The 16,421-nt window shown below is 38.0% G+C and overlaps 1 protein-coding gene and 2 non-coding genes across 3 annotated transcripts; 2 read left to right on the top strand and 1 right to left on the bottom strand.

Moving 5' to 3' along the window:
* The first annotated feature begins 1,039 nt into the window (after positions 1 to 1,039).
* LOC120262584 lies at positions 1,040 to 1,146 on the top strand. Its single transcript, XR_005536850.1, has one exon. It is a non-coding gene; the product is annotated as a small nucleolar RNA R71 (small nucleolar RNA).
* Positions 1,147 to 4,866: 3,720 nt separating this feature from the next.
* On the top strand, positions 4,867 to 6,139 carry LOC120262216. The gene is made up of 2 exons (XM_039270294.1): positions 4,867 to 4,935; positions 5,804 to 6,139. Exons 1-2 carry the CDS (start codon positions 4,867 to 4,869, stop codon positions 6,137 to 6,139), a joined length of 405 nt encoding a protein of 134 aa, XP_039126228.1.
* A 9,971-nt stretch (positions 6,140 to 16,110) lies between these two features.
* Positions 16,111 to 16,217, bottom strand: LOC120262643. The gene has a single exon (XR_005536904.1). It is a non-coding gene; the product is annotated as a small nucleolar RNA R71 (small nucleolar RNA).
* Between the last annotated feature and the right edge of the window lie 204 nt (positions 16,218 to 16,421).

The following is a 16,421-nucleotide window of genomic DNA, read 5'->3' on the forward strand; positions in this document are numbered from 1 at the left end:
TCCTTCTTATCTTGCTTCAATCTAGCTGGATATGGAATTGGAGGTTTATATTCAGACTGCTTTGATGAACCCTTTGGTGGAATTTCCTTATTTTCACTTTGCTTGCTTTTCTCAATAACTTTCTCCACTATGTTAGGGTCTTCCACTTCGGCTACCCTAGTTTCCTTGACACTTGGGTCAACTCCGACCCTTGTCTCAACCTGTTTCCCGCTTCTAAGGGCGATGGCCTTCAAGTGCACTCTTGGGTTCTCCTCTGTGTTGCTAGGAAGACTGCCTGAAGGTCGCTCAGAATTTGCTTTAGCAAGCTGCCCCACTTGGTGCTCAAGGGATTGTACAAAAGCTTGGAGGTTCTGCAAAATTGAGCTTATCTCATGGAACTGTCCGGCGTGTTAAGCAAGCTGAGCATTCACCTTACTAAACTGAGTATCCATACTGCTAGTTATGCTGTTGAACCTTGATTCAGTGTTAATCATGAACTTGGCGAGCACATTTTTAGTAGTGAATCTTTTCTCCAATATTGGTTGTTGCATTTGGGAACCTTATTGAGGTGGTGCAGCTTTCTGTTGTTGCCCCTGATTCCATGAAAAGTTTGGGTGGTACTTCCACCCCGGATTATAAGTTGCGATGTAGGGATTCCCTTGTGGCCTTTGTCCCCCCAATATAATCAACATTCTCAGTTGGGGCGACGGAGGAACTAGAAATAGGACATTGGGCGACTCCATGCCCTCCACCATAAGTGCTACAACTCATCACCGACTCTGACTTCGAGCTACTACCCATGAGCATATCTAGCTTTAGAGACAACACATCAACCTTCACGGCAAGAGCATCATTAGCACTGACTTCATAAATTCTAGCCCCCTTTTGTGGTGCACCTCTTGAGGCCCAATGAGACTCATTGCTTGCCATTGATTCATGTAGTTGCTCGGCTTCGTCAGGGTACTTGTTGCTAAGAGATCCACCCATTGCGGCATCAATTAATTGACGAGTTGCATAGTTCAACCCGTTGTTGATGACTTGAACCCGCATCCAAGAAGCAAAGCCATGATGGGGGCATCGTTGAAGAAGGTCTTTGAATCTCTCATAAGCTTTAAATAGTGTCTCCGACTCTCCTAGTTTGAATGCCGAAATTTCTTGCCTTAGCTTCACCGCTTTGCTAGGAGGAAAATACCTTCCCAAAATTTTTTCCACCATATCTTTCCATGTTTTGATCGATCCCGGCGGTAAGGATGTGAGCCACCAGTATGCTTCATCTCTCAAACTAAAAGGGAATAATCGCAGCCAGATCACATCGTCTGTCATCCCGTTTATCTTGAAGGTAGAACAGATTTGAAGAAAACGGGAAAGATGATCATGGGCATCTTCATTTTCAAGGCCATTAAATTAGACTGAATTTTGGATCATGCCGATGGTGCTTGCCTTGATCTCAAAATTGTTTGTGGCGATGGAAGGCGCTTGGACACTAAATTCTTCGCCCGTGAATTACTGCCTTTCACATTTGGATAAAGTACATCTTTCTTCAGCCATGATTACCGATTCTGTGTCCTCAATTTCAATGTTTCTTTCACTAATGCTTTCACCCACTTCTCTAAGTCCTCGACGCAAGGTTCTCTCAATTTCACTGTCTGGTGTAACTAGGTTTGATGGATTTACTCGTGTCATGCACAATACCTTGCAAAGTCAATAAAGATAAAGAAAGTTAAGCTAAAAAAGAAGTAAAACAAAAGAAAAGAATAAATAAAAGAAACAAAAAATGGTTAGAGCAATAAGCTAGAAGTTTCCTAGAATTCCTTAATGTCCCCGTCAAAGGCGCCAAAAACTTGATTGCTCACCCGCAAGTGTACGGGGTCGCCAAGTAATACCTATTACTCCTCCATCACTTACTTTCTAACCTTAAATATTAAGCATGGTATACTACTCTAATACATGCAAGCATGTAAATAAAACACAAGTATAACAATTCCAAGGCAAGCAAGAAAATCACAAGAGCAATGATGATAAGAATAGGCCTAAGGATGAGGATTCCCAAGAGGGGTCATCATGATGTATGGATGCATAAGAATAAAATAGCAAGGGTGGTTTAGACCGACGGACCTCAACATTAGTTCAACCCCAATTTCTCAGCTGTTAAACCCTAATCCCATACGAATGATGACAAGGATCTCTCCCTAATCATATTCCTACGATTGCATTAAGTAAATGGAGATCACACGATAAGGATACACTTAACCTAAGTTTATCCTCATAGTTCGAAGGGGCTACCTACATCCAATTTCGCGGTATGTTGATCAAAGATTACCCCTTTTAGCTCATTAAAGATCTAGTACATGCGAGTAGGTCACGTCAACATGTACAACTCAAACAAGAGCTAAGGATATCTCCAACTAACAGTTCTAGGCATGAAAAATAATAAACCAAACCATAAATCATACCAATGCATTCCAAATATAAGTGTAGCATCCAAAATACATGATGAACCCCCAAGGTTCACCTACATCTGGTGGCCTTGGGGGTCTAGTGCGCCATCATACAAACAAGTATGTCAAACTCAACAAAAACAAGAAATAAATGCATAAATGACACTCCCTAGTCCGAATGATGATGAAGAAGAACAATGCCGGCCGAATGACGCTTCCTCTAGCCCAAGGAATGCCGAATGCTCCTTCTCCTTTGATGATGAAGCTCTCCTCTTGAAATTCAAGCTCTTGATATCCTCCAAGATGATGTCCAAACTCCACCAAGATGATGTCCAAACTCCACCAAGATGATGTCTTCTGTTCTCTTCTTTTTCCCAAGTGTAGGCTGCCAAGAACTCTTTGAATGGCCTCCCAAAAAATCCCCCATGTACCCCCACAACATCTCTCAAAATGGCCTCCATTCGGGTGGTATACTGGCTCAATGAGGACCTCATTGAGGTGATGTACTGGCTAAAAGAGTACCTCATTGAGGCCGTTCGGGGTAGGCATAAGTGCACTCAAGCTCTCATAACAGTATCCATACTGGCTCAATGAGCACCTCATTGAGCCAGTATGCCTTCAAACAATCTATCCTCTTCTATGGCTACAATATTTATCCCAGGCTCATTCGATGGCAGCATTGGTGCCGTATGCCATGTTTTAATTTTTGACTTGAAAACTCTCCAAGTGCTATAGTGGCAGCTATAGTGATCTTGCTATAGTGTCGATGCTACTGTACCACTGCAACAGTACTCCAGTTACAATATTTTGCTACAGTAAATACGCTACAGTACCGTGGCCTGGTTTTCTTCTCTTTTTCACCAAAATTATATCTTCGTGTCCTCCGTGGCGTTTTCGTGCTCTGCAAAGCAAATAATACACGATGAAGCTCAGAACGGGCATCAATTCTTATAAAAACACATGCTAGAAGTATAGAATACATATATTGAAATACGTACATTTAGACACTTATCACACTAACACCATGGTTATTCATGAACAAAAGGTTTCCACAATAGAGATCACTTTGGTGACGATGCTGCTTCTACCAATTGCAATAAATACTCATGAAAGTTTATAAAAGCAACTCTATGTTGTTATTTTCCTAATGATTATTAAAACAACTTTATATTATGAACAAAAATTAAATTTATAATAATTAAACTAAAATCTGAATATTATCCTAATTCAAAATCAAAGCAATATAAATTATTAATTACTCTCATGTGCTTTGATTTTGATAATTATCATGATTAACTTAATTTAAAAAAATAAATCTAAACATGTATTCAAATCTGTCAACATGTGTGATTTATAAATCAATCCATCTATACTTGAATTGTTATGAAGTAATTAATATATATAATATATACATAAGGCCAACCACTATCTCAAAATCCGTGGGCATATATGCATGATGTATAAATCAATGCAGCACAATCACAGAAACAATATTATCTTAATATCAGATTAAATAAACTTAATCACAATGAAATTCAATCCAATCATGCATGATTTCGATCTATGTTATAATTCAAAAACAACAACATGACACGGTTTTCAATCTATTAGATTTACACAAATTATGGATGAACGGATAAATCAGCACTTGGATTTCTCTTCGATTAATACACACACACAGATATATATATATATATATATATCAATTAAACATCCAATAAATACCAATATATATATATATATATACATATTAACATGAAAAATCTCAACCTGAAGCATGCATAACAAAATCACAAACACCCACACATACACACACACACACACATATGCATACATATTAATCAATAAATTCAAAATTTAATCAAAATAAATCCTAAGCAATTCCAAAACAAAATGACTTTGGTACCACTTGATGGATCTAATGGGTATAAATACTGTGAAAACCTTGGATCTTCTTATTTGGAGATTGCTTAGGAACAAAAAAAGTGACGGAAACATACCTAAACTTGAATCCATTAATAATGATGAAGATGATTGAGCCTTGTGATTCTTCTAACATATCACATGCAGAGGAGAGGAGATGGAAACCTTGATTCAGAAAGCCCTAATTCTGAATCTCAGATCATTGCATGGTTAGTCAGGGATCACACCTTATTTATAAAAAATCATTATGGGCCAATCACAAGTCTGCCCATCATAGATTTGACGATTTTACCCCAAAAATTCTACACATCATATCCCCTATCTCGGTTCCTTTCTAATGTTGAAGGATAAGTTAGTTCGTGCACCAATTGTGAAGGCTCTGAATTGGGAGTGACCCTTTGAGCTTATGTGCGATGCTAGTGACTTGGTAGTTGAGGCAGTACTGGGGCAAAGATATAATAAGCAATTCCATCCAATTAATTATGCTAGCAAAACTTTGAATCCTGCCTAGGGGAATTACACCACGATGAAGAAAGAGCTTTTGGCTATTGTCTACGCCTCTGACAAGTTCAGACCCTACCTTGTCCATTGGAAGGTAATTGTGTACACCGATCACGCGGCTATTAGGTATCTTCTTTCAAAGGCAGATGCCAAACAATGGTTAATCAAATGGATTCTCCTCGTACAAGAGTTTAATCTTGAGATTCGAGACAAGAAAGAATAAAAAAATGTGGTGGCTGATCATTTATCATGCTTGGTACACACTAAAGAAGATAGTGGCATATCTCAATCAATTATCGATGCTTTTCTAGATGAGCATCTTTATTTGATCCAAAGGGGGCCGACAACAGACAACGAATGCCCTTGGTTTGCCGATGTTGCAAATTATTTGGTTGGACAAATTATCCCTTCGCAGTTCTCCTACCAACAATGGAAGAAATTCTTGTCGAATATTAAATATTACTTATGGGAGGACCCATTCTTATACAAACTTTGTGCTGGTTTGGTTGTGCGATGATGTGTTTCTCATGCTGAGGGATGAAAGATCTTGGGGAATTTCCACTCTGGCACAGTGGGGGGCCATTTCAGTGCAAATCACACTGCCAAAAAGGTTTTAGAGGTAGGATTTTTTTTGGCCTTCACTCTTCAATGATGATCGGAGGTTTGTCACATCATGTGATCAATGCCAAAGAAGTGGGAATTTGTCTAAACTAGATGAAATGAAACAGTGTGAAGTTTTTTTATGTTTGGGGCATTGATTTTATGAGTCATTTCCTGAACTCTAATGGTAACATATATGTTTTGGTTGCTGTTTATTATGTATCTAAGTGGGTTGTAGCTTAGGCCCTCCCAACAAATGATGCATGGGTGGTTATCAAATTTTAAAAAAAAATTATTTTCTCGTTTCGGCACTCCAAGAGCCATTATCAACAATAAGGACACTCATGTTTTGTAATTCTCAGTTTGAAAAGGTGATGAAGAGATATGGAGTAACCCATCGCGTCGCCATTGCATATCACCCTCAAACCAATGGTCAAGTTGAAGTTACCAATGGGGAATTAAAACTCATTATTGAGAAGACAGTTCATCAGGGCAGGAGTGATTGGTTGAAATGGTTAGATGATGCTCTTTGGGCCTACCGAATAGCATATAAGACATCGACTGGGCATACTCCCTATCGTCTTGTCTATGGTAAAGCATGCCACCTACTTGTTGAACTAGAACATCAAGCATATAGGGCTATCAAGTTGTTGAATTTGAATACACAGGAAATGCAGAGGAAAAGGAATTTCAATTGAATGAATTGGAAAAGCATAGGTTGAATGCATATGAGAATGCATGTGCGTATATGGAGAAAATAAGAAGGACCCATGATACTCCTCTTAGGAAATAAAAACAATTTCAGGTAGGGGAACAAGTTTTTCTTTTCGATTCCAGGCTAAAGCTCTTCCCTGGGAACTTAAATCACGTTAGTCAGGACCTTACACAGTTACTCAAGTATTTCCTCAAGATGAGGTCAAAATTTCTCATCCCACCAAGGGAACATTCAAGGTCAATGGCCACAGGCTAAAACATTACATCATCAGAGAGGATACACTTCAATCATCAGGGTGTGGAGCATTATCCTTGCACAATCCACCCAGTTAGGTAGGTACATCAAGCTAGTAACGTTAAACAAGCACTTCTTGGAAGGCAACCGAAGTCTCAATTCCCTTTATTTCTTTTAACTCTTGTTGCCTGTGCGTTCCTTTTGGGTTTCCTTGTTTTTGTGTAGTTATTATCTCATGTTGTGGCTATTTTTCACTAGTTTTATGCTCTCTTGATTTGTCCTTGTTCTGTTTAGTATCCTATTGGTTTTCAGGATAAGCACATGCATAGCATACCTTTGCTTGCCCACTGAATTTCACTAGTGCCAGTTTTTAGAGATTTTCAAGCTTAACACGGGCTGAGCACGAGCGTGTCATGAGCGTCAGCAAGTTGAGTATGATTGGTACACGCTCGTGTTCACCATTTTGTAATTTCGATCCATGTCCTAAAATTTTCAGGGGGTGTCTCATGCTGATATCACGGTCGTGTTTCCTAAGGGTTTTCCCCTCCAATTCTCATGTCCTATACACGATTGTGTTGTGGCCATGCCCATGTGGCTATTTGCATTTACCACATTCATTCTCGGGACGCGAGCCGTACCGATCACACTGACCGTCACCGACTCGTGTCCAGTCATCTAACCCTCCCTTTTATATTCTCTCATATCCTCTCTCTCCTTCTTGGATACATGAGCTGCCTTTCTTTGCAACCTCAGCACTGACCTTCCTCCCTCTCTAGTCATCCTCTGACCTTCTTCATAGCTTTCATACCCAACGATAAGGCCCTCGGGCTCTATCTCCGTCCTTGTAGGATATTTAGGGTTCTTGTTTGTAAGTGTTATGATGTTTGGTCATCATGGTTTCCACCAGGGCCCTTTGCATTGTTGTTTAGAGCCATTGTGATTGTCAGAATGATTTTGGCTCTACAGGTGCTTGGAAAATTTTGTTGAGCACGATCATGTTCTTTGCCGTTGTTCATGTTCAAGTTGTCTGACTAAGCATGACCTGCATTCTGTTTGCACGCTCGTGTCCGCTATTATGACATGCTTTTCCTACTCCTTACACACTTGTGTTCCACTTGCTTCTTTTTCCTGTGTAGTACTAACTCCACCCATTTTGCATTGCAGATTATGCCAAAATCTAGCAGTTCCTCGGGGCCCGTAAAGCACAAATGTCAGCTCTTTCTGGCGTCCCAAATTCACCAAGAAAGACTCACCTACCTGTTACATAATAAATTTGGATCATGACATACTATCGATTGGGAGGTACTGCAGTTGTGCAACCTACACATAGATGTCGAGCTTTTACTTAATGTTGGCTCTAGGCAACAGGTCTTGACTCTGACTGAGCCCTCCTATCATGAGCCCACTCTGGAATTTCTCTCCATTTTCAAGTGCATTCCTTGTGTCAATCATTGGGACAACCTCATGCCATCCAGTTCATGCTTGGAGGGCAAGCCTATCAGCTGAGTTACACAGAGTTTGCTTTGACCCTCAGCCTATACACTAATGATTACACTCTCACAGAGGAGTACCACAGTTTGACTTCTTTTTATCCACTTATGGAGCCCCCTCACATCCGTTGGAGGTGTTTGAGTGACTGTAATCATCTTTTTCGTCTGAGTATTACCTCTGCTACAGCACTAAGATCGTGTGCTCTTCATTTTATCCATGCCTTACTGAGCGGCACTTTATCGACCAGAATCGCTGTACTAGTAACATTTCTTTAGCCGAGTTTGAGTACCTATTGAGCATGCAGGCCCGAGTTCCTCTCCATATGGTGTTCATTGTTGCTTTCACTCTACAGAATCAGGCCGTTGATACTCGCAAGCATACCATCTTTGCGGGCCTATTAGTCACTCACTTTATTCAAAGCATGAGCCTCTTAAGGTGTGTGCATCATTCAACCCTGTGGGAGGTCAGTCTTCCTTCACACTTCGCAGCCTACAGAAGATGGGCATTGTTACCCCATAGTAGCCCGTGGATTTTGATGTTCCTTAGGAGGATGAGTTATTACTCCAGATTAAGGATCCTGGCATTGTTTGGCTAGGGATGAGCCTCTAGCGTCTTGCTGATCACTTAGTAGTCAGTTCCTCTATTTCTATTGGTGGTGTTATGTAGTCAGAGGGCGATTCTATTTAATGGCCATAGCATGTGTTTCTTTTTGTTGGACTTGTTTCGGTTGTCTCATCATGTTATGTAGTCAAAGTCCCCTACTACATTTTGGTTTGGTTATCTTATTATTACTATTATTGTAGTTTCTATTAGTCTTTCTTATCTTTTATATATTTTCATATTTTGGGAGCTTTGTTCGTGTCCTCCATTGTTTTCAGGAATTGTGTGGATGCTTGGAGTTGAGTAGCACACATGTTGAGAGCGGCAACATCACTCTCCGTGTTTTGTAAAGTTTTTCTAACCCTATCCACTTTATATTGTCTCAAGTTTGTTTTCCATGTTCATCATCCTACATTGAGGACAATGTATCATTCAAGTGTGGGGGAGGGTTTCATGCTTGCTTTGTTAGAGATGAGTGTTTAACTGATGATGGTCTATGATCGATGACATGTCGTGCCTCTTAACCTTAGGGAAACACTTGTGTGTTAGTTAATTATTTGAGATCCATATTGTAGTCTCGCTCTTACTTCAAAGGCTCACGTTTATCACTCAACCGTGGTTGTTGTGGAGCCACATGTTTCCTTTAAAAAAAGACTAGAAAATTGGATCCCATGTGGGATGCCTTACAGGTCATTTCTTAATTCATTGTGAAAAGATGGTAGAAAGAGCTATCACCCTGGAAGAGTGAAAGCTACTCTCGAGTAGTCAAATTTTGGGCATTACAAGTGTACATTTCATGACCTACCGAGAGAAGGCTACCTCTAGGGTGTATGAAGCTACTACCCATTATGAATAGTCAATTGTAGGTTTATGTTTACCTACTTGAAACATGAGAACTGTGGGGCACTTAATTTAAGGTTTGCACACACATATCCTTAGAAGTAAGAGTGTAGCCATGCTTTGAGTATCCTTATTGTTCCTAACCCTTGTTGCTTTTCTTTTGTTTAAGAAGCCCAAGTTTGTCTTAAGATCAGAGGTGATGCACTCATCCTTCTTTTCAATTGAGTGATGTGAGATTGCTTGAGGACAAGAAATGATTCAAATATGGGGCATTTGATGAGTGCAATGCATATCATGTTTTCTTACCCTCAATTTATACTTTTACTTGTCTTTTAGCACATCTTGGTATATATTTGGTGCTATTTTGGGTATGTTTGTTAATGATGCAGGAATTGGGGAGCTCAATTTAATTTGGAGTGAATCAAGTCATTGAATGATAGAAATTAGAAGAAATGCTAAGTATTCATGCTCAACACGGGCAGAGCATAGTCATGCTCTGTCCCCCTAAAATTTGCCAGCCTGGTGCGAACCAAGTGAAGAAACTTGCAGGGGAGTGATACCAGGGTGAAAACAGTCAAAGCACAATCATGTCCATCCTCTTGAATCTCTCAGGCTAGAATTGCTATTCTTCTCAGCGAGGAGAGTACGTGTAGGAGGCTCCTAGCACCATCATGCTTATGGAAACATGTGTCAAGCGTAACCTTGCTTCCTCCCACTGAAAATCCCAAGCGAACAATTAATCAATTCACTCAAAAGTGGTACATGGAAACACAATTTAAGCATTATCATGCTTAGACAGTGTTGAGCTCGAAGACAGCCCTTTTAACTCCAGTTTTTAGGGTTTGCTCTCATCTTTGTTTGGGGACTCAACTCTCTACCTGGAGGACAATGAAAAGGGTGAAGATCAGGCCTCACCACACACTCAAAGGGGATTATCTTGAGTCAAAGGGGTTATGCCTTCTTTCTCTTGCTCTTCATTTATGTCTTTCTTGTTGTACCCATCCATGAGGGGCTAATCGTCCACGATGCCCTGTGGTGTTGAACTATGTAGTTTTGTATGCTTTGATTACTTGATTATTAATGATTGCAGAGTTCCTTGTATTTCTTGTGTTTAATCTTGTGTTTGCTTATCTTGATGGCTTTAATTGCACAGTTGCCTTGGTAATTTAGTTATCTTGGCATAACTTGGTGTGCTTGAGGTCCATAGACGCAACATTGCTTTAGGGCACACACTTGAATCTTGGAATGTACCTGGTAATCATTGGGAATGGGAAAAGTAAAGAATGGAGTTGTGTTAATATTACCCTTTTACGCGTCTTGTAAAGAAATGATATTTATTTGACATAATTTTATTTATAAAATAATTGAAATATAATTGTTTATGTTATTGTTATTGATTAATGCTAATTTGAAAATTAATTTGAAATAACTAACTTCATGGCTTACTTAAACTTTTTAATTAGTTATATTAAATTTTATATTACGATTATTAGTTGAATTAATTAAAATATTTTGGTCCTATATATATTATTATTTCTATATTATGATTATTAGCGAATAGCTTCTCATGTGTAAGTTCATGCTTTAGGAAGCATCCATTTTTCACATGTTATTGAAGATTAAGTAAATGGAAGCCTTCAAGGGCTGTCACTAACAAACACAAGAGCAAATAATTCTAGCTTGACAATGTTTAGTGAGGCTATAACTATTTTTTCTTTGACGAAAGCTCTATGTTGCAAAATATACATGTATTTAAAATTCAAGGAAGAATGAATTACAATACACTGATCATTGTATAATTTACTCAATCATTCTACTCATTCTAACATCTCATCTAGACAATTTAAAGACCAAGTAGAAGATGCTAAAAAAAAGCACCATTTTCAGATAGGCCAATCTTATAACGCAATGCAAGATCCGACCTTGATACACAATCTAATCTTTGCACTGGGAAAAATCATGACTTTTTCCATCCATTGATTTATCAAACAGAGCAATACATTATGCCTTTCCATTTGCAAACCAAATGAAAGTAGGTATCAAGATCTACATTATGAGAGACAGAAAAATACCATCAAGGGTTGTTTGGATTGGCTTTTAGAAAGCCCAGAAGTGCTTAAATTATAAAAAAAACACTTCTTGGATAAAAAAAAAACATGTTTGTATTAGCTTTTCTACAGACATAGAAGCTGGTAAAAATACTGAAAAACATTTTTAAGAATCTAGCCATGTGGTGCTTCTAGAAAAAGAACTTCTCAAAAGCTGTTTTGGGCTTGTTAAATTTCTAAGTTACCCTTATGAAATAGAGGAATAACTATGTTTTTATACTTTTTGTTTCCCTAATTTTCTCCTAATTTCCACTTGACAGAAGAAAGTCTCGGGATCCCAATAATAATAATAATAATAATAATAATAATAATAATAAACATTATTATTATTAATATTATTATTATTATTATAGTAATAATAATAATAATAATAATGGCCCATTTGGTGGATATGATAAGGAAGATAGGATATGATATACTATCATATCCTATCGTTATCCTTTGTTTGGTGTGTCAATTGGATATGATAGTCTTATCCTATTGACCCACTTTATCCTACCGGCCACATGATAATTAATCCTATGGGGGATTTAGGATAGAAACATGTAGGATATGATAAAAAATTAAATTTACATTTTTGCCCAATTATTTGGTTTCTCTCTCTCATCTAGGGTTTCATTGTATCTCTTTTTTATCTTTTAAACCCAATGCTTCGGACAAGAAGCTCTCGTCAACAACTAGATATGACACTAATTTCAATATTTTAAGTAGGGTTTTTCACATCTGGAGTGGTTAATAGGTTTCTCCATCGATCTCATGAGCAAGTTATTTTTCATCTAAATCTTTTTTTTATGATGTGTTATTTTTAGTTTCTCTAATAATATGAATTTTTTTAAATTGATTTTGTTATGATCTATTTATTTTCTATTAATGAGTTTGTTACTCTAGTTTTATGCTATATTGATAACTTTGTGTTTGATTCTCTCCAAGGAAATAGGTATGAACTATAATTTTTGCAAGTTAGTGATATTGCAATCTATATATTCGTTGATATTATTTAAAGGTTATCTATTTTTTTAAAAGTTTAATAGAAATAATAACTATACAGATAAGTAAATAATTAAGGAAAAAATTCAAAAATAGTCTATTTAAAAAAATTATATATAAATATATTATAAAGGGTAATTTTGTCTATTTACATACCATTTATATCATATCTCGTCATTATCTGGTCCACTTTAAACATAAAATAGGATAACAAAATGCTATCTAATGGTTTATCCGGTTCACATCAAACATAAGATAGGATTTGAGCTTATCATGCCCATATCCTTTCCAATCCCTATCTAGTCCTCATATCATATTTGTCCATATCATATCCTGTCCACCAAATAGACCCTAATAGCAATAATAATAGTAGTAGTAGTAGTAGTAGTAGTAGTAGTAGTAGTAGTAATAATAATAATAATAATAATAATAATAGTAATTGTAATTATAATTATTATCATAATACATTTAGTTATTATTATTATTATTACTATTATCATTAGTGTTGTCATTATCATTATCAATAGCAAAGTATAATAGTAACTCAATGAAAACTCAATGAATGCCCATTATCATTATCCTGTCCACCTCTAAAAGTCCTTTTAAAAATCCACATCCAAACAACTTCACACATTAAAAGTACTTTTGCATTAGCTTATACAAACATGAAAATACAGAAAAGAATTTAACTTACTCTAAAAAGCACTTTTTTCAATATTGCTTCTACAAATAAAAAAAAAAACAGTTTTTTTAAAAGCCAATCCAAACAAGTCCTCTGAACGGCGTTTGAAGACGAAACTCTCCATTTGGAAGTTACAGTTCTTTTTCCTGAGATGAACATTGGTTGCGAGCATCATTTGGATGTCCAGCTCCATCATCTTTAGCATTATCGCTGCCAAGGCTGCTACTTGAACTAGGGGCTCTTCTCTTCTCCGCCTTGAGTTTTTTTTTCTTTTCATAAGAGTAAAAAAGTAATTTCAAAGGGCGTAATGGCTATTCCCCCACCATGGAGGAATGAAATATAACTCCCTTTAGGGTTATGGTGACTTATAGGGAGAACCATTACTTCTCTAAAATGCCATCCAAACAAGGGCATGAAGTTATGTAAGCAATGGTTCCACTTTGTAGGCGAATCATTACTGCCATCCAAATAACCCCTTAGTTTATTTAGAGAGAATTTCAGATACCACCATTAGAATAAATTAATTGGTATTTGATAAGTGCTTGTGTATTAGTAATACGAAGTATTCTTTTCTTACATTGAGCACTACTTTTCTCAGATTTTATCTCTGATACATGTGTATTTGTGTTACTTTTGTGCATGTAGGGTTGTGGAGACAATAGTGGAAGAAATTAGCCAAAAGTAGATCATAGATGCACTCTGTTGATGAAATCTTAGAGTGAACAAACGCGAAGACACAAGTTGTCTCAAAGACACGTGATTGTGTGCCAACCTTCATTGTGCTCAAGCAAATACATGGTTTGGAGGGGCATAAAGGCAGTCACATTTGTGTGTTCTGACTTGTGCAATGCTAGCAAGATTTTTGTCAATGTGACTTTTATTGAAGACGCAATGCGATCTACCGCATGAGTATGTGCCCATTCATGTGGCCTCGATGAAGAATGCAGATTCAGGAGTATTTTGGTGGAGCACTGTAGATAAGCACTATAGCAGTTTCTGTTCACAGCTCGCAGAAACTGAATAACTGGAGATTCACACGAGCATGTGGAAATTCCACATGCCCGTGTGGATGCCTGATTCTAACCCTATTTAAGTCACGATTTGAGGAGTTTTGAAGATCTTTTTCTTATCTTTTCCCCAACTTTGGAGGCGTTAGCGGCTAGGGTTTAGAGAGGCTTTGGCAAGGTTTTTGGAGTGGTTCTACTGCCTTCAACACCGCATTCCTTCGGAAGATAGTTATTGGAGGAGCTTTCATCGGCATCGATTCGACGTGTGCCCTAGGCGTGACGAGGGAACCCTTAGAGAAGACAAGGCTACTCCACAAGACTATCGACACAGAACATGAAGGGGTTTTGCTTATGGATTGCATGCTTTTACATTCGATTTCATTATTGATTGTATTATGCTCCTTGGAGAGCTAAACCCCTAGTGGGTGCTTGGACTTGTAAACCCTAAGATGTGTTTGTTTCATTGACCTTTTATTATGCTTCCTCAACTGATGTCTTTAACTAAGTTCCAATCTTGAATGCTTATTGAATTGATTTTCCCTTAGAGTGACACTAGGGTTGAGAATCTACATTTTTAATTCTTGTGAGTGAGTGACACACCATGAGAGTTAGACAAAGTAAGATTGGAGATGGTCAAGAGGGTGAGTCGAGAGGTAGCAGAATGTCCACTTTCCTTTCCGGTGTGATTTATCCTACCTCTATGCTCCAAGAGTTTTTTGCGGTCATAAAAGAGTGAAGTTCTAAGAGAGAAACTGCGCTAATGCTTAGTTGTGCAAGCAACAGAGTAAAGAGTTGAAGTAATCTTTAGTGTTGGTGCTTAATTGTGACTAGGGGTCTTTCGCCTGGACCAAAGGGTTAGATCTATATTAGGGAATAGGGTTTATCACTTGGAGTCCCTAGAGCTTCAAGCATCTTTACACAGTGTGAGGTGTTGAAATTGAGCTATTTCTCCCCCGGGCATAGTGTAGGGTTAGTCACGGTTGACCTTAAGTTTGGGACTGTGTGTTTTAGGATTTCCCCAACTCATTAGACGTCAGTTAGGAGACATAATGATTGGTATTGCACTTAAATTAATAGTTCTAGGGTGAGCAATGTCTGGGTGCCCCATTTTCTATCCATTGCCTTTCCTCTCATTTTATTGCATCTCTCTTTCTTATTTTCTTTATTTCTTTTCCCATTGATATTGTTCACACTATTTTTGAATCATCATCATCATCATAATTAAATAGCAATTCTAGTGTTTCTGATTACTATTTCCTGTGGATATGACTACCCACTCACCAGGGTAATTATTACTTTGACAACCCGTGCACTTGCGGTACACACGCAAGGGATGTGTCAAGTTTTTGGCGCCATTGCCGGGTAATAGGCGTTTTAGAAACACTTTGCACTTTGTTATCTTAGCTATTCATCACTTATTCTATTTCACATTTTCTTATTCTTCCATCATTCTAATTTGTTTTTCTTTCTTTGGTTTTAGACCAGGTTATGACCTGAGATATTCTTTCGACATTGGTTGAAGGTGATCCTGAACTTGAACGAACACTTCATAGAAGGGGTAAAGAACCTGTGTAAGAATAGAATCATCCAACTAAAATAGTGGTTAAAGAATCAGAAAACATGGCCGAATAAGAGGGGCAACACACTTTCAGATTTTATTAAACTGACTATTCATGGGACACAATTGAGCATTGTTAGGCCACCAATAGTAGCCCAGAATTTTGAGTTGAATCCGGCTTTCATTTAAATGGTCCAACAATCTGCACAATTCAATGGGCTAGCCGATGAAGACCCAACCATTCATATTGAGAACTTCCGTGAAGTATGCGACATGTTGAAGATCAATGGGATTTCTGATGATGCAGTTCGCTTGAGAGCTTTCCCATTCTCATTGAAAGGAAAAGCCAAATAGTGTCTCCATTCATTGCCAAGAGCTTCATTCACAACATGGAATGAAATGGTCGAAGCTTTCCTCACAAGGTACTTCCTTCTGGGAAAATCGGCAAAGCTTCGTAATGAGATATCTTCATTTGTTCAGATGGAGCTTAAATCCTTGTTTGAGACTTAGGAATGATTCAAGGACATCTTGTGGAAGTGTCCACAATATGGGTTCCCCAAATGAATGGTCATTTACATATTTTATAACGGGTTAAACTCAAGCACCAAACAACTTCTTGATGCCTCCGCGTAAGGAACAATGGGAAATAAGACCCTCGAAGAAGCCCAGAAATTGATTGAAGAAGTGGGTTTGAATAGCTACCAATGGAATGCAAGAGGAAAGAAGAAAGTGGTCGGCCTCCATGAGATTGATGCGGT

Source organism: Dioscorea cayenensis, chromosome 5, assembly GCF_009730915.1.
Source record: "Dioscorea cayenensis subsp. rotundata cultivar TDr96_F1 chromosome 5, TDr96_F1_v2_PseudoChromosome.rev07_lg8_w22 25.fasta, whole genome shotgun sequence".
Classification (NCBI taxonomy): Eukaryota; Viridiplantae; Streptophyta; class Magnoliopsida; order Dioscoreales; family Dioscoreaceae; genus Dioscorea; species Dioscorea cayenensis.

Bases quoted from the DNA above. Each gene is read 5' to 3' on its own strand.
- LOC120262216 (XM_039270294.1), top strand. From the start codon at position 4,867: ATGAAGAAAGAGCTTTTGGCTATTGTCTACGCCTCTGACAAGTTCAGA. The intron at 4,936-5,803 runs GTAATTGTGTAC...TGTAATTCTCAG, and splicing joins CCTACCTTGTCCATTGGAAG to TTTGAAAAGGTGATGAAGAG.